This window comes from Caretta caretta, chromosome 2, assembly GCF_965140235.1.
Source record: "Caretta caretta isolate rCarCar2 chromosome 2, rCarCar1.hap1, whole genome shotgun sequence".
Classification (NCBI taxonomy): domain Eukaryota; kingdom Metazoa; phylum Chordata; order Testudines; family Cheloniidae; genus Caretta; species Caretta caretta.
Genome location: NC_134207.1, coordinates 204,690,102 through 204,714,612, shown reverse-complemented (window position 1 = coordinate 204,714,612; position 24,511 = coordinate 204,690,102). Strand labels below are relative to the sequence as shown.

Below are 24,511 nucleotides of genomic sequence, written 5' to 3'. Positions count from 1 at the left end.
ATACCTTCGTTCAGGACAATACCAAATACAAACAGATCCACTGTTACCAAATATTTTCTTTTTTTCCAGACAACTACTGGAACACTGAAGCCATAGACTGTATAGTTTACAACATCTATTTTTACCCTGGTCAAGAGGATGACCCCAAAATCTGCTGGGGCAAAGGATTCCAAGGCCCCTGGGAACATCATGAAAATAGTTTTGTGACATTCATGGAGCTTATATCTCAACACCAGAGTTAAATGGCTGAGTCAAAAGAACTCACATTGAAAGAAGTTTAACCAGGAACAGATGTTTCCCTTCACACTATACTGCTTAACATACAGTATATGTGATTTTTCACCATATTTTTGTTTTACATATTCTTTCAAAATGTTAACAAAACACACTTCAACAAATACCATTATTGCAGCAGACAGCCAACAGCTGGGCCATTGCTGTCCAGTTTTAACCATTGCTTCTAGATCATATCTACACCAGGAACCCAAATTAAAAAAAATTAAGCATTACTCTGCACTGAAAACATGCAGAAAACAAAGATGGTCTAAGATGGTTTTCATTACAATGTGTTACAGAAATAAATGTATTGTTCTCTTGTACGTACACTTGAGAAACAAGGGTCTGAAGGATGGAAATGATTTGAAAGAGTTTCAGATCACATCGAGATAAGTAATCCCTCTGAGTAATAAATGATACTCTAGAGGTGTAATTTTCCAACCATCCAAGTACATTCAGACTGTTTATTCATTTGAAGAATGACTGCTACGACCAATATTCATGGTCCAAATTCTTCCCCCTTTTCATCTTTTATTTCCACCTGCTCTGCCCATCATCTGATAGGCTCTGTAATAAATTTCTAAGCAAAAAGCATATCAAGAATGCCAGTTTAAACTACAGAATAATGTTTGATATTTTTACAAAATATTTTTCTACTGAGCTTCAACAAAGACAATGTACTCAGAGAATACAGGGAAGAGCTCTTTGTACCACTGGGCAGCAAACCATTAACCAGCCCAGCAACAGCATTAATAGACTCCAAAAATTGCCATGTCCAGCTATTCTTTCCTGCTGAAAAGAGGGTTAAGTCCAAAGCAAAGTACTAGCAATGAAGAGTTAGAGATGTGGAATAAAAGAACCCAAAACTGGAAGAAATCAGGAACAGTCATCTAACAAAATAAAATAACCTGAAAGATTTTTTGTGGGTTTTTTTGTAGAATATATAAATAATTGATTAGAAATCAAAGTGTTAGTACCTTTTACTTAAAAACAAAGTTGTTGTTAAATGTACTACAGAGTGTAGCTCTTTAGCCTTTCCCCCTCTCCAGTTAATACACATGTATCTTGTCTAACTCCACATGTGTCCTATGACACAATTGCAGTCTTCCCCATCTATCTGCCCTTTCATGCACTTAAGGAGAAAGGTGCTTCTGGAACAGCTCCACTATTGTAACTATGCGGCGACAACGATGGAGGACGAGAAGGATTTCTTTGCTTTCCTACATCGTTCTGGCAAAGGTTTGTACAATCGCCTTGTGATGCTGTCCCACAGATTCAAAGCTGCCCTTCCTCCAGCAACAGTCCATTATCCGACCTTCCTGTTTCATCTGTTGCAGCTTGCCTTTGAGCCAGGGAGACCTGGATGGGGTGCTGACTCCTGGGTTTAAGTAAATCAATGACTATGGGTAGCAGATGATTAATGGCCTAGCGATCTGGCAGTTGTGTGGTATACCTCTTCCAGATTGCCTAGAATCCCACTGCATTCTAATGTCTCAGAAGGTAGACTATCACTGCCCTGGCTCGGCACTTCCATTTGTAGAAGATGAGTACAGCCAGCAGTAAAGATCAGGGTCAGGCTACATAATTTGCTTGGGAGATCAAAGGGAAGAACCACATGCTGAATATGGACAGATTCTGAGCCAGTGTTGGAGATGTCATCTGTGCGGTCACTGAAGTAACCAAAGACTATGACTACAGGGGGATGCTAAAAACAGGCTTGATAGCAGCTTGATTAGCTCCAGTAGGAAATCCACAGGAGTGTGGTTATATACAACTATCATATGGCTACTCTTTAACCTGGCATTCACATACCATGCAAACACATTTGAACTAGTCCACTGTTGAGAGTGCAAAACTATGGCTGCTACTCCTTCCTTGTCCCCCCTAGAGTCAGGCATCATAAAGTTACCACTTGGCACCAGCTGTTAGTACAGGTCCACCAGAGTCATCCAGCCAGATTTCAGTGATACACAGTGAGTTTAGGTCATGAGTTACAGCCCTGATCAGGTTGTATATGGTGCTCATTCTGCTGAAGACCAGTTAAATACAATAAGCCGCATCTTAAGGTCACTTCAGCGAAAGTGGACAGAGCATGGAGTAAGACTTAGGTGTGGTTGGAGAGATCCAAAGACAATGCCCACCACTGGGTTTCAGACTGTGGCTTTTGGTTCAGCCTTCCCCAGGCCAATCACAACTGGAACAGTGAAGGATACTGAGTTCAGAGGAGGTGAGGGAGAGAGAAGCAGGCTGTCCAACCTCCGCAGTGGGATCAAACTGAAAGTTTTCTATAGAACATTATTTGGCTAGGAGACAAAGGTGCAAAATGATGCGTATCAGTAATTTTTTACAGCCAAAGAGCAGAAAATGAATCACAACTAGCAACTGCTTTTTAACCTGAATGCCTCACTAATCTAGAATCTATCGGGAATGTATGAATCCTCTATGTCTGTTACAGAACTTCTACAGAAGAGGATGGCAGATTGATGTGTAAAGCAAAAGTCCTGAGAGCAGCATATCTATTTTGCAAAGTTTGGTATTCACATATTGATACATTTCGAAAATTACTATCTCCTTCCTACAGACATCAGTTCAGTTTCCCCTTCCCTACACCTCTGTCTCCACAAAGCTCCATAACATTTCCTTCAACACTTGTCTCCATAACACTTCCTTCATGCATCTAGCCATGGCAGATCATTTATGGGAGGTCAGAATAAAAGTGGGAGGCTAGAGGGAGGTCCAATCATAGAAGATTCCTAACACGAGTTACACCTAGAATACAGATGTGATTGAAAGATTTTCTTGGGCTTCTTGTTTTGTTTTCAAGTAAAGAGAACATATGCTCATATCATGTCTCAGTGTCTTTAAAGAAAAATAGGATATTTCACTTGAATCAATCAAAACTTTTTTTCTTTTTATAACTGCCAATGTTTGTTCAAGACCTATGGCTATACCAAGCAGAATTTCCCCTGCATTTTCCAGGAACAAATAGTCCAGTTGTATGCAATGTGATGGCTAGTGTCTGGGGTGAAGCAGAGAGTCAACTGAGGATAGACACTATCAAAGATGTTCCTTTGCTCAGAGTCAATGTTAATCACCCTCGTTCAGCATTGCATAATAAAACTCATATAGATAATTAAGTTACTGGAAAAAAATCTCCACTCCAAGAAAAGTCACTGGTAAGTCAAAAGGTAGTAGGAATCCACATGACTGAGGATCTGAATATTCAGTAATCAAAAATTAAATAGCTTGTATAGTGTTTCATGCTTTGGGGAGATTAACGGTGGTGTTCTCTTTTTAAAACAACCAACAATCCTGTGCTACCCTGGCATCCCCATATTCACCACTGTCATATAATTTTGTAATGTTTTATACAAAGTATGCCTTGTGAGGTGTCATTCTAAAAGTCTTGATCTGCTAGACATTAATATCTCATTAGATTGTATGTGCTATCATTGTATGTGAAGTTATGAAGTTTGGCCATGTATGTGCTACTGAAACATATGGGGTTGAGAACACCCACAAGCAGCCTTTCAGGTACAACAATAAAAAGGTCAAACAAAGGTGATGGCTTATTGAGGATATATGCACAAGCATAAGGATTACCCCAGGAACTGTGTACGATAGAAACCTCTCAGAGATAACACTACACAATGGGAACTGTTTGACCCAGGTCACAGAAAAAGAGCTTTCCAGCAAGTTGGAATAAGATATAAAAGGGGGAAGTGACATCATGACTGGACCTCACTGCCTCACTGCCTAGGGGGGCATGGAGAAACATTCAGGGTGGGGAGGCGACCTCCACGGGGTGGGGGTGGGGGAGGAAGCGCCACGCTTCCAACCCCAGCTCTGCCACCAGCCTCACTCCTCCCTCAACCCCATTCAGCCCCAGTCCTCCAGGCCCAGCCCCATCCTCATTCCCTCTCTGCCTCCAAACCAGCTCCAACCCCAGCCTCAGCTCCTCGCGGCCCCCAGCCTGGTTCTGCCCTCATTCCCTCTCCACCCGCAGACCAGCTCTGACTCTAGCCCCAGCTCCTCCCCCAACCCCAGCTCTGCCTTCAGCCCAAGCTCCGCTGCTGAGGAAGCCTTGGCTGTGCAGTAAAGGGGGAAGGGCACAGAGAGATTCCTTTACTGGTAAGGGCGGGACCACGACTGAAAAAGTTTGAACACTTCTCGCTTAAAATAATTTTATGCAAGGACAACTCTGGGAAATAATGAGCCTCTTTATCTACAGTATTATCCCAGTGTTAAACTCAAATAATTCCGAACAATTGGCACCAAAGTGGAAATAGATATTATTTTAGCTGAGACTGTGCCCAACAGTCAATTACAGTGCAGGGATATATTGTACAGTAGTAAAACGAGTTAATTAACATCTACTTGAGATCACTCACCCTGTGGTACAGCAAGTCATTTTCTCATAACAGAATGGTCAATGACTTGTTTCACTGGTCACTATAACTGCTCGAGAAGATGCTGTCCAGATATTGGAATCATAAAATAAAAGAGTAGCAAACTCTACTGAAGCCTTGTTAATGTTCGAAATATACAGAATATGGGGAGGAGGAGGAGGAAAGATGAACTTGCAGTGGCTATTTCCCCTGACGGACACAACTAGCAGCAGTCATTAGGCATGTTGTGTCCTTTTCAAGTTGTTTTCCTTATACTTACTTTCTCAATAAAATCTGGTATCTTTTTTTTGTCTGAGAGTTGGTCCGAGGAGGAGCACAGTTCTATCTCCAGTGTGTGTCCTTCACTGTGAACATCACTTTTCACAGGTCTGAAGAGACAGAAAAACACAAGTAGAGCTTTTAAAATTAGATCCCCAAAAATCCTTAAGTACTTGTTCTTAATAAAGTTTGGTTCCATGCAGAACTATCATTCAGTCCCAGCACATGTTACACAGAACCCAACACAGCTTCATAGCTCAGGCGAACCTGCAGCTTCAGAGAGCTATGTATTACCTAAAGAGGGAAGCTATCCCCAAATGATGGCTGGGTTATGCCTAAGTGGCTGCCTAATCCCTTCATCTGCCCAAGGTATCATGCCCCAGCTAGGGTCTTCAGAATGATATTAGGGAAGAAGTAGTACGCATGTGCCTCTTGGACTGTGGAGGGGCCAGGTTCCACCCTGATGGATTGACAGTGGATCTGACTCCACACAGACAAGCATAATAGGCCTGCTTTACCAGTATGACAGATGAGCTCCCCCTTCTCAAAGTGAGAGAGCCAGGCATCACAGAGATCTAACAGAGGGACAGAGCTAAAAGGAGAGAGTGTTTTGTGGGCAGTGATTTCTTTGTAAGTTAAAGTAGGGAAATCCCTTCCATCATCGCCTATCTGGCTCCAAGAACCAGATTTTGCCTCCTTTTAGGAAGAGTCAAGAGTTTATTAATGTGTCACAAACAAAAAATCAAATAACCCAGGGCTTTCCACATTTTAAAAAACAAGAATGGTGGTTGACTTTACAGAATAAGGAAATAAATATAAAATGTGTCATTTTCTGAGCAAATCATAGAGTCAATCTGGTTAGGTAAGAAATAATTTCCAGCCCACGCAACATAATAAATAAATAATACATAAAAGTTTTCATCCATGAATCTTAAAGCATTTTACAAACATCAAATAAATCTCATAATACCATTCTGAAGTAGTTACTAATATCTCAGTTTTACAGATGTTTAAACACAGCCACAGAGACCCCAGTTTTGCAACTCTTACTCCCACTGTGTTATTTAGATCAGTAAGAACATAAAAACGGCCATAGTGGGTCAGACCAAAGGTCCATTTAGCCCAGTATCCTGTCTTCTAACAGTGGCCAATGCCAGGTGCTTCAGAGGAAATGAACAGAAGAGGTAATCATCAATGATCTATCCCCTATCGCCCATTCCCAGTTTTTGGCAAACAGAGGCTAGGGACACCATCCCTGCCCATCCTGGCTAATAGCCATTGATGGTCCTATCCTCTATGAACTTATCTAGTTTTTTTTTTTTACTCTGTTATAGCCTTGGTCTTCACAACATCCTCTGGCAAGGAGTTCCACAGGTTGACTGTGTGTCATGTGAAAAAATACTTCCTTTTTTTTATTTTAAACCTGCTGCCTATTAATTTCATTTGGTGACCCGTTAGTTCTCCTGTTATGAGAAGGAGTAAACAACACTTCCTTATTTACTTTCTCCACACTAATCATGATTTTACAGACCTCTATCATATCCCCCCCTTAGTCATCTCTTTTCCAAGCTGAAGAATCCCAGTCTTATTAATCTCTCCTCATATGGAAGCCATTCCATAACCCTAATCATTTTCGTTGCCATTTTTTTAACCTTTTCCAAATCCAATATATCTTTTTTGAGAAGGGACAACCACATCCTCATGCAGTATTCAAGATGTGGGGGTATCATGGATTTATATAGCGGCTATATGATATTTTCTGTCTTATTATCTATCCCCTTCTTAATGATTCCCAACATTCTGTTAGCTTTTTTGACTGCCACTGCACATTGAGTGGATGTGACTCCAAGATCTCTTTCTTGAGTGGTAACAGCTAATTTAGACCCCATCATTTTAGATGTATACTTGGGATTATGATTTCCAATGTGCATTACTTTTCATTTATCAACATTGAATTTCATCTGCCATTTTGTTGCCATTTTGTCACCCAGATTTATGAGATCCATTGGTAGCTCTTCGCAGTCTGTTTGGGACTTAACTATCTTGAGTAGTTTTGTATCATCTGCAAATTTTGCCACCTCACTGTTTACCCCTTTTTCCAGATCACTTATGATTATGTTGAATAGGACTGATCTCAGTACAGACCCCAGTACAGACTCCACTATTTAACTCTCTCCATTCTGAACACTGACCATTTATTCCTACCCTTAGTTTCCTATTTTTTAACCAGTTACCAATCCATGAGAGGATCTTCCCTCTTATCCCATGACAGTTTACTTTGCTTAAGATTCTTTGGTGAGCCACCTTGACAAAGGCTTTCTCAAAATCTAAGTACATTATATCCACTGGATCCCTCTTGTCCACATGCTTCCTGACCCCCTCAAAGAATTCTAGTAGATTGGTGAGGCATGATTTCCCTTTACAAAAACCATGTTGACCCTTCCCCAACAAATTATGTTCATCTATGTGTCTGACAATTTTGTTCTTTACTATAGTTTCAACCAGTTTGCCTGGTACTGAAGTCAGGCTTACCAGCCTGTAATTGTAGAGATCATCTCTGGAGCCCTTTTTAAACATTGGCATCACATTAGCTATCCTCCAGTCATTTGGTACAGAACCTGATTTAAATGATAGGGTACAGACAACAGTTAGCAGTTCTGCAATTTCACATTTGAGTTCCTTCAGAACTCTTGAGTGAATAGCATCTGGTCCTGATGACTTATTACTGTTTAGTAAGGCTGTCAAGTGATTAAAAAAAATTAATTGTGATTAATCACACTATTAATAATAGAATACCCTTTATTTAAACATTTTTGCATGTTTTCTGCATTTTCAAATATATGGATTTCAATTACAATACAGAATACAAAATGCAGAGTGCTCACTTTATATTTATTTTTTATTACAAAGTATTTGCACGGTAAAAAAAACAAAAGTAGCATTTTTCAATTCACCTGCAAGTACAAGTACTGTAGTGCAATCGCTTTATCATGAAAGTTGAACTTACAAATGTAGAATTATGTACAAAAAACTGCATTAAAAATAAAACAATGTAAAATTTTATAGCCTGCAAGTCCACTCAGTCATACTTCTTGTTCAGCCAATCACTCAGAAAAACATATTTGTTTACATTTGCAGGCGATAATGCTGCCCACTTCTTATTTACAATGTCACCTGAAAGTGAGAACAGGCATTCTCATGGCACTATTGTAGCTGGCAATGCAAGATATTTATGTGCCAGACGCACTAAAGATTCATATGCCCCTTCATGCTTCAACCACCATTCCAGGGGACATGCATCCATGCTGATGATGGTTTCTACTTGATAACAATCCAAAGCATTGTGGACTGATGCATGTTCATTTTCATTATCTGAGTCAGATACCACCAGCAGAATGTTGATTTTCTTTTTGGTAGTTCGGGTTCTGCAGTTTTTACATCAGAGTGTTGCTCTTTTAAGACTTCTGAAAGCATGCTCCACACCTCATCCCTCTCAGATTTTGGACGACACTTCAGATTCTTAAACATTGGGTCGAGTGCTATTGCTATCCTTAGAAATCTCACATTGGTACCTTCTTTGCATTTTGTCAAATCTGCAGTGAAAGTGTTCTTAAAATGAACATGTGCTGGGACATCATCTGAGATTGCTAGAACATGAAATATATGGCAGAATGCGGTTAAAATAGTGCCAGGTACATACAGTTCTCCACCAAGGAGTTAAGTCACAAATTTAATTAACACATTATTTTAATGAGCATCATCTGCATGGAAGCGTGTCCTCTGGAATGGTGGCCAAAGCATGAAGGGGCATACAAATGTTTAGCATATCTGGCACGTAAATACCTTGCAATGCTGGCTACAAAAGTCCCATGCAAATGCCTGTTCTCACTTTCTGGGGACATTGTAAATAAGAGGGCAGCACTATCTCCTGTAAGTGTAAACAAACTTGTTAATAACTGATTTTTTTCCTAGTTAATAAGTCTTTAGTTAGTTTATTACAGGATTGGCTATAAATGTTGTCTTTGGTTTGAGATCTGAGGTACAATTGGCCTGGGGTAAATGACTGGTCTTTTTGGACTTAGAGTAACCTCAATATTATTGTGATTTTTGTTGTAAAGGACCATCTATCACAAAGGCAGGCTTGCCTGGGTGGCAAGGTAGACTGGAGTGCCCAAGGGGACTGTCCGTGACTCCAAGTTAAAGCTGTTATAGTGCTTAAGGAATCATAGAATCATAGAATATCAGGGTCGGAAGGGACCTCAGGAGGTCATCTAGTCCAACCCCCTGCTCAAAGCAGGACCAATCCCCAATTAAATCATCCCAGCCAGGGCTTTGTCAAGCCTGACCTTAAAAACTTCTAAGGAAGGAGATTCTACCACCTCCCTAGGTAATGCATTCCAGTGTTTCACCACCCTCCTAGTGAAAAAGTTTTTCCTAATATCCAACCTAAACCTTCCCTACTGCAACTTGAGACCATTACTCCTTGTCCTGTCCTCTTCTACCACTGAGAATAGTCTAGAACCATCCACTCTGGAACCACCTCTCAGGTAGTTGAAAGCAGCTATCAAATCCCCCCTCATTCTTCTCTTCTGCAGACTAAACAATCCCAGTTCCCTCAGCCTCTCCTCATAAGTCATGTGTTCCAGACCCCTAATCATTTTTATTGCCCTTCGCTGGACTCTTTCCAATTTATCCACATCCTTCTTGTAGTGTGGGGCCCAAAACTGGACACAGTACTCCAGATGAGGCCTCACCAATGTCGAATAGAGGGGGACGATCACGTCCCTCGATCTGCTCGCTATACCCCTACTTATACATCCCAAAATGCCATTGGCCTTCTTGGCAACAAGGGCACACTGCTGACTCATATCCAGCTTCTCGTCCACTGTCACCCCTAGGTCCTTTTCCGCAGAACTGCTGCCTAGCCATTCGGTCCCTAGTCTGTAGCTGTGCATTGGGTTCTTCCGTCCTAAGTGCAGGACCCTGCACTTATCCTTATTGAACCTCATCAGATTTCTTCTGGCCCAATCCTCCAATTTGTCTAGGTCCCTCTGTATCCTATCCCTGCCCTCCAGCGTATCTACCACTCCTCCCAGTTTAGTGTCATCCGCAAATTTGCTGAGAGTGCAATCCACACCATCCTCCAGATCATTTATGAAGATATTGAACAAAACCGGCCCCAGGACCGACCCCTGGGGTACTCCACTTGACACCGGCTGCCAACTAGACATGGAGCCATTGATCTTACTACCCGTTGAGCCTGACAATCTAGCCAACTTTCTACCCACCTTATAGTGCATTCATCCAGCCCATACTTCTTTAACTTGCTGACAAGAATACTGTGGGAGACCGTGTCAAAAGCTTTGCTAAAGTCAAGAAACAATACATCCACTGCTTTCCCTTCATCCACAGAACCAGTAATCTCATCATAGCAGGCGATTAGATTAGTCAGGCATGACCTTCCCTTGGTGAATCCATGCTGACTGTTCCTGATCACTTTCCTCTTATGTAAGTGTTTCAGGATTGATTCTTTAAGGACCTGCTCCATGATTTTTCCGGGGACTGAGGTGAGGCTGACTGGCCTGTAGTTCCCAGGATCCTCCTTCTTCCCTTTTTTAAAGATTGGCACTACATTAGCCTTTTTTTCCAGTCATCCGGGACTTCCCCTTTCGCCACAAGTTTTCAAAGATAATGGCCAATGGCTCTGCAATCACAGCTGCCAGTTCCTTTAGCACTCTCGGATGCAACTCGTCCGGCCCCATGGACTTGTGCAAGTCCAGCTTTTCTAAATAGTCCCTAACCACCTCTATCTCCACAGAGGGCTGGCCATCTATTCCCCATGTTGTGATGCCCAGCGCAGCAGTCTGGGAGCTGACCTTGTAAGTGAAGACAGAGGCAAAAAAAGCATTGAGTACATTAGCTTTTTCCACATCCTCTGTCACTAGGTTGCCTCCCTCATTCAGTAAGGGGCCCACACTTTCCTTGGCTTTCTTCTTGTTGCCAACATACCTGAAGAAACCCTTCTTGTTACTCTTAACATCTCTCGCTAGCTGCAGCTCCAGGTGAGATTTGGCCCTCCTGATTTCATTCCTACATGCCCGAGCAATATTTTTATACTCTTCCCTGGTCATATGTCCAACCTTCCACTTCTTGTAAGCTTCTTTTTTATGTTTAAGATCCGCTAGGATTTCACCGTTAAGCCAAGCTGGTCGCCTGCCATATTTACTATTCTTTCGACACATCGGGATGGTTTGTCCCTGTAACCTCAACAGGGATTTCTTGAAATACAGCCAGCTCTCCTGGACTCCTTTCCCCTTCATGTTAGTCCCCCAGGGGATCCTACCCATCCGTTCCCTGAGGGAGTCGAAGTCTGCTTTCCTGAAGTCCAGGGTCCGTATCCTGCTGCTTACCTTTCTTCCCTGTGTCAGGATCCTGAACTCAACCAACTCATGGTCACTGCCTCCCAGATTCCCATCCACTTTCCACTGATGCATGTTTAGTTTTTCCACTAACTTTAATGAGAGCTGAATCGAGTCCTTCAACGACGTGATATCCTGCCATCACCCCATTGCTTCTAAAGAATTAACATGCTTATATTTGTTTATGCATCATCATCATTAATAATGTCCATAATGCAACGTAAATTTTCATGTTGATTGAAAAATAGCTGTTGTCTTTCTAATATTCTTTATAACAAAGTTAACATTTTAAGGGCAAAAACCTTCCTTTAGATGCATGTGGCTCCCACTATCTGCTATGAATGCTTCCTTCTCATATACATCCAGAAGGAGAATTTAGCCCTATTTCATTATTCACTTGAAATGGGTATTGTGGCAGAGGAACCATTCACTCCTGCCTCTGCTCAAGTCCACAAACTGCTCAGAGACCTTTATGCTGGTAAAACACCTGGTGCAGTTCATTTACAATCTTGATACCCAACCACCCTTGTACACCATACAGTCTTACTCCTTCAGTCTTAGGGAGCCTTCAGCTCCTGAGGCAAGAAGGGAAGAGTAATCTCTCCCTCCCTCTGTCTGCTTCCCCCTGTCCCGACTTCCTTCCTGCCAGTGTTTAATTGGACCTGCAGTGACCAGAGCACTGGCTCAAGCTGCTATTGCCCAGAGCTCTCTCACAAACCTCCCCCCCTTACCTGACAGTAAGTCTTCTTTCCATGTTCTCCCACCCTTATTTGAGGTGTCACCCTGTGAGAGTCTCTCTCTGTCCTTGGGGTGATCATCTGGGTTGCCTTGTGGGGTCTGCACATTCTCCACCCACATAAATCACACTTTGTCAGAGGAGCAGACCTCCACCTCAGCCCACAAGTCTTCACACCAGGGCACCATGGGAAATTACAAAGGGGGAGAATAGGGGGAGTATCTGGCAGAAGATCAAGGTTACTCCCTTTATCTCCTGATCCCTCAGAGTCTCAGATTCTCCCAAACCTCCAAACAGTGCCTGGGTTTCCTCTCCGTGGGATTGTGTTGCAGGGACCACCATATGTCCCTCAACCTCTCCTAAGGAGTTTGGGCTGTCTATTTCCCCATACCTCCTTCCTAAATTCCTATCCCCCCACCTTCAATTTCCTGGGGAGGTCTCTTTTCCTCCTGACTTGGGCTTTGTTGTTTAAGGGTTTCTACTGTTTCTCCCATGGGCTTATTCTTTTCTCTCCCTTCTGGTTTCCTTTTCCCCAACCTGGGATTCTTTACACCACCTTGTTTCCATATTGGGAAGGGACTCCAGCCCCTCCACTGCTGCAACCTGTTTCCAACTAAACCTCCCTTGGCCTTCCGGGGCATTGAGCCATAGGGCAGTGTCTCTTATCCCCATGGACACATTCTATGTCCATAGTTGCTCCTGGAACCATCCAGTGAGACTTCACCAGCTCCCTCCAGACAAGAGAGCAACCTGAGGCCATATCCACAAGGCCCCTCTGGAATGTCCTCCCCACCATTACCGAATTGGTGGACAGTTTCTGTCATTGTTTCTTCCCTCCAGTTCTGGCCCAGCCACAAAACTTGGCAAAACCTCAGTCTCTGTATAAGGGCAGTCCCTTTTTATGTGCCCCTGTCACCTGCACTGATAGCATGTAATGGGTCAAGCCCCAGCCAGAGCTCCTTGGGGTTCTTCCTTCATCCTCTCTATGCCCCTTCTTGCTGTGGGTTCTCTGCTCTTCCTCCCACTCTCTAGATCCTCTTTTCTGGGTTGTTCCTCTTTCTTGGGAAAGTCTGTCTCTGTATTCCTCCATCAATTTCATGGCCACATCCACCATACCTGGTCGAGGCCAACTGACCCACACTCGTATGTTCTTAGGGAGGCCCTGAAGGAACTGTTCTAATACCAGAACATTCATTATTTCCCCTCTGGTTTCAACCAGCAGGTGGCCCAGTCCAGCAACCTTTGGGGAACTGCCCAGGGCCATAAACCCCCAGTCCATCTTGTGGATCTGAACTTTTCGCAGTACTTCTCAATTGACAGATCCACCAGATCCAGGATGGCTGCCCTCACCATCTCGGAATTCCTGGCCTGCTCTTCACTCAGAGCCATATATCATAGAATAATAGACCTTAAGGTCAGAAGAGACCATTATGATCATCTAGTCTGATCTCCTGCACAACACAGGCCACAGAATCTCACCCACTCCTGTAACAAACCCCAAACCTATGTCTGAGCTATTGAAGTCCTCAAATCATGGTTTAAAGACTTCAAGGTGCAGAGAATCCTCTAGCAAGTGACCCATGCCCCTCGCTGCAGAGGAAGGCAAAAAAGGATTGGCCTCTGCCAATCTGCCCTGGAGGAAAATTCTTTCCCGACCCCAAATATGGCAATCAGCTAAACCCTGAGCATGTGAGCAAGACTCACCAGCCAGACACCCAGGAAAGAATTCTCTGTAGTAACTCAGATCCCACCCCATCTAACGTTCCATCACAGGCCATTGGGCATATCTATCGCTAATAGTTGAAGATCAATTAATTGCCAAAATTAGGCTATCCCATCATATCATCTCCTCCATAAACTTATCAAGCTTAGTCTTGAAGCCAGACATGTCGTTTGCCCCCACTGCTTCCCTTGGAAGGCTGTTCCAGAACTTCACTCCTCTGATGGTTAGAAACCTTTGTCTAATTTCAAGTCTAAACTTCCTGATGGCCAGTTTATATCCATTTGTTCTTGTGTCCACATTGGTACTGAGCTTAAATAATTCTTCTCCCTCCGTGGTATTTATTCCTCTGATATATTTATAGATAGCAATCATATCTCCCCTCAGCCTTCTTTTGGTTAGGCTAAACAAGCCAAGCTCCTTGAGTCTCCTTTCATAAGACAGGTTTTCCATTCCTCGGATCATCCTAGTAGCCCTTCTCTGTAACTGCTCCAGTTTGAATTAATCTTTCTTAAACATAGGAGACCAGAACTGCACACAATATTCCAGATGAGGTCTCACCAGTGCCTTGTATAATTGTAATAACACCTCCTTATCTCTACTGGAAATACCTCGCCTGATGCATCCCAAGACCGCATTAGCTTTTTTCACAGCCATATCACATTGGCGGCTCATAGTCATTCTGTGATCAACCAATACTCTGAGGTCCTTCTCCTCCTCCGTTACTTCCAAGTGACACGTCCCCAGTTTATAACAAAAATTCTTGTTATTAATCCCTAAATACATGACCTTTCACTTTTCACTATTAAATTTCATCCTATTACTATTACTCCTACTCCAGTTTACAAGGTCATCCAGATCTTCCTGTATGATATCCCGGTCCTTCTCTGTATTGGCAATACCTCCCAGCTTTGTATCATCCACAAACTTTATTAGCACATTCCTGCTTTTTGTGCCAAGGTCAGTAATAAAAAGATTAAATAAGATTGGTCCCAAAACTGATCCCTGAGGAACTCCACTAGTAACCTTCTTCCAGCTTGACAGTTCACCTTTCATTGTGACCAACTGTAGTCTCCCCTTTAATCAGTTCCTTATTCACCTTTCAATTTGCATATTGATCCCCATCTTTTCCAATTTAACGAATAATTCCCCATGTGGAACCGTAGCAAATGCCTTATTGAAATCGAGGTAAATTAGATCCACTGCATTTCCTTTGTCTAAAAAATCTGTTACCTTTTCACAGAAGGAGATCAGGTTGGATTGATACGATCTACCTTTTGTAAAACCATATGCTGCTTGGGCTTCCCCTGACAGATAGGGAGTCAGAATCAGGGCCCAGGTTGCCTTATACCAACCTGCACCCATAGCTACCCTCTCAATAGTGCACAGGAATGCATCAGGATCATGTCTCAGGGCCCATCTTACATAGTCTTACGCCCTGTGTCCAGGCACCACCCCCCACCATGGGACTTATCACATTCTGTAGGAGGTGTTGCTGCATGTTGGCTTGTTCCCTTATGAAATCTTTCAGGCTTTTCCGCCTGCCAAGCAAACAAAGCCTGCCTCTCCCTGTGGTGGGATTGTTCAAAACTTTGCAGGGTCTTCTGCATTTATTCTCGATGTTTTACCAGCCATTGCAGGGTCTCCTCCATCATGCAGGCTGCCAAACCCTTGCACTGGCTAAGAATCCAGACAAGCCTCCATGTGTGGCAGGGCCCCCTTGCTCCTGCTTCTGCTCAAGTCCACAAACCATTCAGAGACGTTCATCGTGGTAAAACACCCAGTGTAGTTTATTTACCATGTTGATTCCCACCACCCTCGTACACCAGACAGCCGTACTCCTTCAGTTTTAGGGAGCCCTCAGCTCCTGAGGCAAGCATGGAAGATATATATATCCCCCTGTCCCCATCCTCTTCCCTACTTCTTTCCTGTGCCTTTTTGTACCTCTGCCTAATGGCTTAATTAGCCTTCCAGGTCTCCTCCACCCACCAATTAGGTACAGCTCTTCTTAACAGAGTTTGTTCTGCAGTGTTTAATTGGAGCTGCAGTGATCAGAGTGCTGGCTCAGCTGCTGTTGCCCAGTGCTCTGTCACAGGTACTCTATAAGGTTAGCAGAACGGGGTCAATAAAAATACCTAGGTAAGTTAATGGAAATGTCCTGGTAATGTTAAAAAAAAGCCATACAATGACGTTGCAAACCCACACTGAGCATGTTAAAATGCAAAGACAATGCCAGAACAACAGCAGCAGCAGTAATATACTGCACTTACATTGCACCTTTATCCATGGATCTCACCGTACTTTACAGGATGGGGTAAGTATTATTATCCCCATTTTATAGCTGGGAAAACTAAAGCACAGGAAGACTACAGTGAGTTGCTGGAAGCATCAGGAAGCTGCCTTGACATCCATCTCCTGCTCTGGCCACTAGGCATACCATCTGCTAGCACATGTCTAGGAGGGGTGATCCCACGAAAAACAAAATTCTAGAAATGCATGTCAATAGCAACCATGTTAAAATATCAGTCTGAAATAAAATGGAGTAATGCTGATGGAAGTATATAGACTAATTCAAAGGTACAATTAGATGTCTAGGTACACACAAATACCTGATTGATAGTACTGCACAAAAAAGAAACTAACAAAACTCTTTGATTTCTGCTATCTTCAGAAAGCAAGGAAGGATGTGGGAGAAAAACAGGACAGATAATGATCACTGTAAGAGAACTGAAAGTTTAAACAATAGCATCAAAACAATCAGTGTTAATAAGAAGCATTAGAAAAATAAGTAAGCTCTACAGTCTTTCAGATGCACCATACAGAATGGCAGTGAATAGTGAGATTGAGTGCTCATGAAAGCTAAAAGATTTTTTTTGACTTAGCACAGCTCTTGTGTGCATTCTTGGTGATATTACAAAAACAGAAAGAGGCCATTTCTGGTTCAAAGGGTAGGTGACTTTGCTAATGAGTTTATGCTTGGAGCTGGACTGCCTACAATCTTCTAACACTAAATGTAAGCTCTCATTAGGTATAGTGTGTTCAGCAAATACAACAATCATCTTCTTCCACCCAATTGTTTAATTTAACAAAGGTGATTGTCATAAATATAAAGGGAAGGGTAACTACCTTTCTGTATACAGTGCTATAAAATCCCTCCTGGCCAGAAGCAACATCATGTTACCTGTAAAGGGTTAAGAAGCTCAGCTAACCTGGCTGGCACCTGACCCAAAGGACCAATAAGGGGACAAGATACTTTCAAATATTGGGGATGGGGAAGGGTTTTGTTTGTGCTTTGTTTACGTGGTTGTTCTCTCTTGGGACTGAGAGAGGCCAGACAGAAATCCATCTTCTCCAACCCATCCTAATCCAAGTCTCCAATATTGCAATCAGTATAGGTAAACCAGACAAGGCGGATTAGTTTATCGTTCGTTTTATGTGAATTTTCCCTGTGTTAAGAGGGAGGTTTATTCCTGTTTTCTGTAACTTTAAGGTTTTGCCCAGAGGGGGATCCTCTGTGTTTTGAATCTGAATACCCTGTAAAGTATTTTCCATCCTGATTTTACAGAGATGATTTTTACCTTTCTTTTTTTAAAAATAAAATCCTTCTCTTAAGAACCTGACTGATTTTTCCATTGTTCCAAGATCCAGGGGTTTGGGTCTTTGATGATTTTGTAACCAATTGGTTAGGATATTATTCTCAAGCCTCCCTAGGAAAGGGGGTGTTTTGGGCTTGGGGGGATATTTTGGGGGAAGACGTCTCCAAGTGGTCTCTTTCCCTGTTCCTTGTTTAAAATGTTTGGTGGTGGCAGCATACTGTTCAAGGACAAGGTAAAGTTTGTACCTTGGGGGAGTTTTTAACCTAAGCTGGTAAGAATAAGCTTAGGGGGTCTTTCATGCGGGTCCCCACATCTGTACCCTTGAGTTCAGAGTGGGGAAGGAACCCTGACAGTGATAGATGTCAGACCTTTGCCAAACTTAAAGATACTTAACTGGTCTTTTTACTTGATCACAGATTAATCACATGTCCTTTATTTTATTTTATAAAATGTCTTCTGATAAGGATGATTTTTCTGAAGCAGCCTTGAAATCCTTTTTTTCTGTCATGTAAAATCAGGGTTATTCCATTTAGACTGCAGAACAGACTGCGCAAAAAAGCCTTCTGCCCAGCCCCTCGCCACAGCTATCTGAGTTTAGTCAGCTGCCCATCTCTCTTCATTCTGCTTGAGATCTTCAAAATTCGCATTTCTCCCTTGTTCTGTGGCAGTAGCCACCATCACACATTTGGCCAAAGTCAGAGGCCACCTAAATGATTCTAAGGGAGTCTAAACTGGTGTAATTCACCCTTCTGTTGGGTTTTTTTTCTGCTATACCTCCTTTTCATTGCCTAAACACATAAATTACACCATCTTAGACCCATTCAGACTCAGTGAACCAAACTGAGAGATGGGAGTTAAGGGAATGCAAACAAATAGAGCGTGAATATAACAGGACTCTGACTGACTCAGACTCTCCACTTCCTTATATCTTGTATACTCATTCACAGATATGCAAAGTGGGTGTAAAACACTGTCCCCAGTACAAGTGAGCAGAGAATTCAGATTTGGTTCAGTTTCACGCAGGTGTAAATTACTACACAAGGTGCAAGGCACTGACAAATCAAGCTCACTGAGTGTAAGATAATGTCATGTACATGCCCACTAGCCCACTTTTACAGTCAATCCTGAAAGGTGCTGAGCTCTCTAGCCCAACAAAACACTTAAGCATGTGTTTAATTTAAGCAAGTAGTCTGAGTAACTTCAAGGGAGCTACTCATATGGGAACTACTACCCATTTTGCAACTGGAGAAACTGAGGCACAGCTCTGGTCAGTGACTGGCCCAATATTATGCAGGACATCTGTGGAAGAGACAGGAACAGACCCCACATCTCTTTATTCCCAGTCCCGTGTCTCAGTCACAAAACTGTGATCCCTTTTGTCAAGAATATTGGTAGGTTGCAAAACAGCATGAAGTTCCTTATTTATAAAAAGAAGGGCTGGTCTACACTATGTGGGGGGGGAGGTGGAAAATGGATCTAAGTTACGCAACTTCAGCTATGTGAATAATGTAGCTGAAATCGACATACTTAGATCTACTTACTGCAGTGATTTCACTGCGGTGTCCCGTCGATTCTCCTTGCATTTCTCGTTGACGTGGAGTACCAGAGTCTATGCAAGAGCAACCGGCGGTCAATTTATCATGTCTAGTGTAGACATGATAAATCGACCCCCACTGGATTGATCGCTGCCCGTTATCTGGCCGGTAGTGTAGACAAGCCCCAAAGCAGGTCCGTATAGAATGACAATTCTTTTAAAAAGTCAATCTACCTGGGATACTTAATGCCTATATGTAATTTGTAATGAAACATGGAGCCTTTCTCCCTTAGGCCACTGGCTCAAATTTGGCCCTATCTGCAGCTGGTAGGAATGGCAAGTCACTACTGTCTGATGATCATTTGGTAGGCTGTATGAAGTGAGACAGTGGTCTGACTCCAATTTCTATTGAACAAGTATCCAAACCACAATTAGCCTCCTTGCCTGAATCCTCAGCAGAAAAAGATAAGGACAAGAATAGGCAATGGAGAATGAAATACCCTCTAATTCCTGGAAATTATTCCAGCATAGTAGGGCTTCTTCTTCTTATGGCTGATGTAGATGTAGAACAACAACTATAATTTCACATGTAAATGTTTAAGTCAGATAATTGAATCAGGAGTAGAGGATTGTAATGCTGTGATGCCTCCTTCGTATTTGTGAAGCAGGCATTATGTTGTTATATGTTCCACAGTCTGTTTGAGGTGCCCACAGTTACATATTGGAGGGCTTTTAATTTTCCATTTGTGCATCAAGTGTCCACATCTGCCATGGTTTATGCAAATTCTGTTTGGTTCTGTCCATAAGCTTCACGGAAGATCAAAGCCAGGGATCTTCTGCATCAGGTCTTTCACAAGGTGTTTGTGACTTCTTGCGAACTCCACTCAGCTTTCCAAGCTCCATCAGGGTTGAAGTCACATTGTTATAAGTTAAGCGCATAGGTCCAAAAGGGCTTGCATGACTTCAAGCGGTGGTGAGGGACATCGTTGAGGTCCTAGTGGATGGGGAGACATTAGTTTTTCTCGATTCGCTGGACTTCTCAGAGGGTTCTGGCATTGCGGTGAATATATGGGAAAGCGATGTGCAACAGCAGGGGCAGCCAGGGTGTTGGGGTCAACTTGAGGGTTCCAGTGATACATCACATTGCAATGTTTAGTTGGACATCAACAAGTTGAGTATGGCTATTTCAGTCCACACCGGTGCACAGTACTCAGCTCGGGAATACACAAGGGCCATCACTGATGTCCATAGCACTAATGCTCCTCAGCTTGTGCTTGCCAGTTTCTGGACCGGGTAGACCCTTGTCTTCGTCTCAGGGGCTACCTTCTTCAGCTGGTCATGGAAGGTTAGTGTGTGGTCCAGCTTCACTCCTATATAAGTTAGAGAGAGGTCATGTTGCACAGTGTTGCAGCAGAAGGTCACCTTCAGGGTGCGCTTAGAATTCCTATTATCAAGATGGAATGCGGTGACTGCTGTTTTGTGAGGGTTTGGCCTGAGCCTCCATTTCCGGAGATTCTCCTCCATGGTGTTTAGGTCCCCGTTCAAGGTCGACTTGATGTTATTGAAGGTGGTTGCTTGTGTTGCCAGAGCAAAGTCATCCACATATACAAATCTGCACGACTTCATTGGTGGCATGTTGCTCGTGTAGGCATTGAAGAGCGTTGGCATGAGTACTGAGCCTTATGGCAATCCATTGTTGAGGAACCGGGGCGAGCTGACTTTGTCGTCCAAATGGACACGTATCTGCCTATTGCTCAACATCGTCCACAGCAGGCTTAGTGTTTTGAGGCAGGGGATAATCCTTGCAAGCTTCAGCGTCAGGCCTTTAATCTAGACCGTATCGTAGCAATGCTGAGAAGCATTTGTGATATGAGAAGACTGCACTGCTTGTTTGTACTTGTCCTGCAAATAGTGGACTGTGGTCCCCATGGCTATCAATCCAGCATGAAACGGATTCTCTTTGAAGTCTTTAAATAAAAAATGTGAGGACTTCAGTAACTCAGCCAGAGGTTATGGGCCTACTACAGCAGTGGGTCAGTGAGGTTCTGTGGCCTGCAATATGCAAGAGGGCAGACTAGATAATCATGATGGTCCCTTCTGGCCTTAAAGTTTATGAGTCTAAAGGTATTTTTCAAAACTCTTTACTAAAAATTTTAATTCTATTATGAATGTTTATTCTCAATTTCTCTCTCTCTCTGTTTGGAATGACTAAGCAGAAAAATCTATTGATTTTTATTAAATTGGGAGATTAAAACATAGAAGGAATTGTGTTCCCTTTTATTTATTCATCCCTAGCCACTGAATGTATTACACAAAAATACTCAGTACAATTTTAAACACAGAATAAAGCAAACAGACTCATTTTCTGTTGATTTTAAATGAGTTGTACTGGGTTGGAAAATTAAAAGTACTTTTATAGTTTTGGGGGTAAAATTTGTAGATAGGTACAAAAATGCACGTTACTTTACAATTTTCAGATTAATTGTGTTATCCACTGGCTGTATGCCTCTTCAAAGTAAATATTTTTCTAGCTGCATTTAATCCAATAAATTATTAGAGTAAAGGACACAAAATGGACTGTTTTAGCAAATTATTAGTCACAGGGATTGTTTGCTTTTTCATGACAACACATTCCAAAATATAAAGCAGATTTCAACTTGTTATTTTCTGTCTTAGCTGACAAAATGCAGATGGATTATAAACATGAAGAACATGTTAAGTCTATTCAAGCCTACAAATAAATATCCAAGCCTTGCACAGCAAACATTAGCAATGACATTGCTATAATTTCCTGATCTAGGTCAAAACTCAGCAGGAAATCTCATTGTCTATTTTTATCCCAGCTCACTGGAAGTGCTTTACCTTTCTGTCTTCTTGATCAGCACAGCCCTGAAGATTTGTTCCTGGGGAGTCCTCTCTTTTTTATCAGTTGGCTGCACAAAAGGGTGGACAGCAGCCAAGATGAAACCCTGCTGATACAGTTCTTGCAGCTGAGATGGAAGATCACACCAGGAAGAGAGCCTGATTGCAGAGGATCTTGGTAGCTCAGCTGGAAACAAAAACAAAAAACAAACTGATCAATAATCCTAAAGTAAACTATCTTTTTTTGTATTCCAGCCTCTTTGGAAGTAAGCATGCTTCACACTGATGTGCACCATTCCATCTGATTTACCTGTAGCTAACTGAGGTTTACTTGATTCCAGAATTGTTAACAGATTGTTTTGCAAAAGGGTTAATTACTGCATAAATGATTTGTCCAATTAGATGTAAAGGGTCAGACTCACAATAAAATACAAAGTTTGCTGGATTTTTCGTGGATAGCATGGGGAGAGAAGACTTAGTAAAAATGCAGCAGTAGGCACCATTCCAAGTTTCAGGAGACATCATTCTATCCCACTATAATGATCAGCACCAATGGTCAAAATGTAACACAAGAACAAGGGGACATTCATTAATGAATGTAAAAGATGACAAATTCAAAACTAATAGAAGGAAGCACTCTTTTTTCCGCACAATGCACAGACTGCGGGACTCATTGCAACATAATGCCAGTGAGGCCAAGATCCCAGCAAGATTTTAAAAAATGGATATTCATATGAATAAAAAGAATATCCAGTCATAATAAGTGGGATAATCTTCCCACCCACACTCTACCTACTGCGGATTATTATCCCTTTCTCTGAAGCACTTGGTGCCGGCTACTACAAACAGATGAACCTTGGGTCTGATCCAGTCTGACAGATCCTATCTTATCCCAGTAGCCCTGCATACTTGACAAGAGACTCTGTAAATCATTTACAACAACCTTCCTGCACCTGCCTCAGCCACTCTCCATACTTTTTCAAGTGTTATCTGCAAACACATCTTTCCTCCCTGGCTTTGCTGTTTAATTCCTCTCTCCCTCGGCTATCATTTATTTTTTTAACTAACTACAACCCAAGAGCCTAGTTTTGTGAGGTGAGGTGCCAAGTGCCCTCAATGCCCACTGAAATCGATGGGAGTTGAGAGCACTCAGCCGTTTGCAGGAAGTGCTCTGCTCCCCACAGGACTGGACCCTTGCTGTAAGTTGCACTGGAATAGAGTTTGTTGAAAGATGCTAGTTATGCAAAATAAAGGTTTATTGTATTTCATTTCCCATCAGATTGTGTGGGTATCCTTTATGAATAATGAAAGAAGTTATCAAAAACTAATAAATATTCAAAACCAATAATAGTGAGGAATAATTTAAATAATAATAGGATAGCTATGCCATGTACACTTTTTCTTAACACATAAGAACGTGTTCCAGACAAGGATAATGAAGCTTTTGATTGAAAGCTATATGACAGTTTTTTAATTGTGTAAATAAAGAGAGAAACCTAAGAAATGTACATGGTGACAGACACTTCAGCTCTCTAAGATCTATAACAGCACACAAATCACTTGGGGTTCATAAAAAGAGCTATCCAATAAATAATGTATAATAAATATAAATAATGAAACACGCTGTTAATTATATTGGTCCTATTAGGGAGTAAAGTGGAGGGAAAAGCCCAAGTGTCCAAACTCTACTTATGTGTTGTTCAAAACGCCTACCTCCTCTGGAGAGCTCTCCCTTCCACTTCTTCTAATGACTATTCACTGTGAGCCCCAGAGTATACGAGAAGTAATTATATTAATAAAAAGAAAATGTAGGCTGAAATAGCTTTCTAACAGTGAGATCTATCAAGAATGTGGAATAGTTTCTCAAAGGGAATGGTGGGAGCCCTATTGTGTGAGAAATTTAGAACTGACCTCGACAAACCCCTAGAGCATATGTAGTAGAGAACAATGCCACACTAGCCAGTGGACAGTAAAGAGCTAGGTTATCTAGTCTACCCTATGTTTTGAGATATAAAAACTCACCCACAGAACATTTCTGCTAAAATGTTGACAGTTAATGTTGACATTGATTTATCCTCAGTATGCTTCAGAGTTAACACCCTACATCAATGAATAGGGGTGATTTCACTTCTCAGAGCTATTGTTTAAGGAACAATGGGAGCTGCAGGGGCCATGCCTGCAGGCAGAGGCAGCGCACAGAGCTGCCTGGCCATGCCTTCACCTAGGAGCTGAGCAAGGGGGATGTCACTGCTTCCGGGGAGACTCCCAGGTAAGCGCTGCTGAGAGTCCGCCTCACCCCGTCCTCTGCCCCAACCCCTGTCCCCTTCTATACCCAAACTGTGCTGGGGGTGGGGGGCAGTGGCCCAAGAACTGCCCCAGCAGAGGCCGGTGTGACTGGTGCAGGGGCTGCCTGAGCTGCCTCTGATCCAGGTGCACCGGCCGCTGCAAAAGTCACGGAGGTCATGGAAAGTTGCGGAATCTGTGACAAACTCGCAGCCTTACTCATGCTTACCTTGGGCATGGACACTGAATGTGTCTTTACCTATGTCTGGATTATTTTGCATACACCCTAAAAGAAAGATTTGGGGATCTAAAAGAAGGTCAGCACCAATGTTCCCTCTAATTTTTGACAGGCCATGTGCGCAAAATATTTCTTCTGTGCAAATTAGTGTGCGCGCAGTGTTTTGCCGTGTGCATGGGG

The 24,511-nt window shown here is 42.5% G+C and overlaps 1 protein-coding gene across 4 annotated transcripts in view; it reads right to left on the bottom strand.

Moving 5' to 3' along the window:
* The window catches only part of RFTN1 (raftlin, lipid raft linker 1), a 115,394-nt gene that overhangs the window by 54,967 nt on the left and 35,916 nt on the right, over positions 1 to 24,511 (bottom strand). For all 4 annotated transcript variants that reach the window (XM_048838520.2, XM_048838522.2, XM_048838519.2 and 1 more), the window contains exons 3-4: positions 21,811 to 21,997; positions 4,945 to 5,053 (exon numbers count right to left, since the gene is read on the bottom strand). In XM_048838520.2, the coding sequence (XP_048694477.1) occupies positions 4,945 to 5,053; positions 21,811 to 21,997 (296 nt within the window). The remainder of the gene's footprint in view (positions 1 to 4,944; positions 5,054 to 21,810; positions 21,998 to 24,511) is intronic.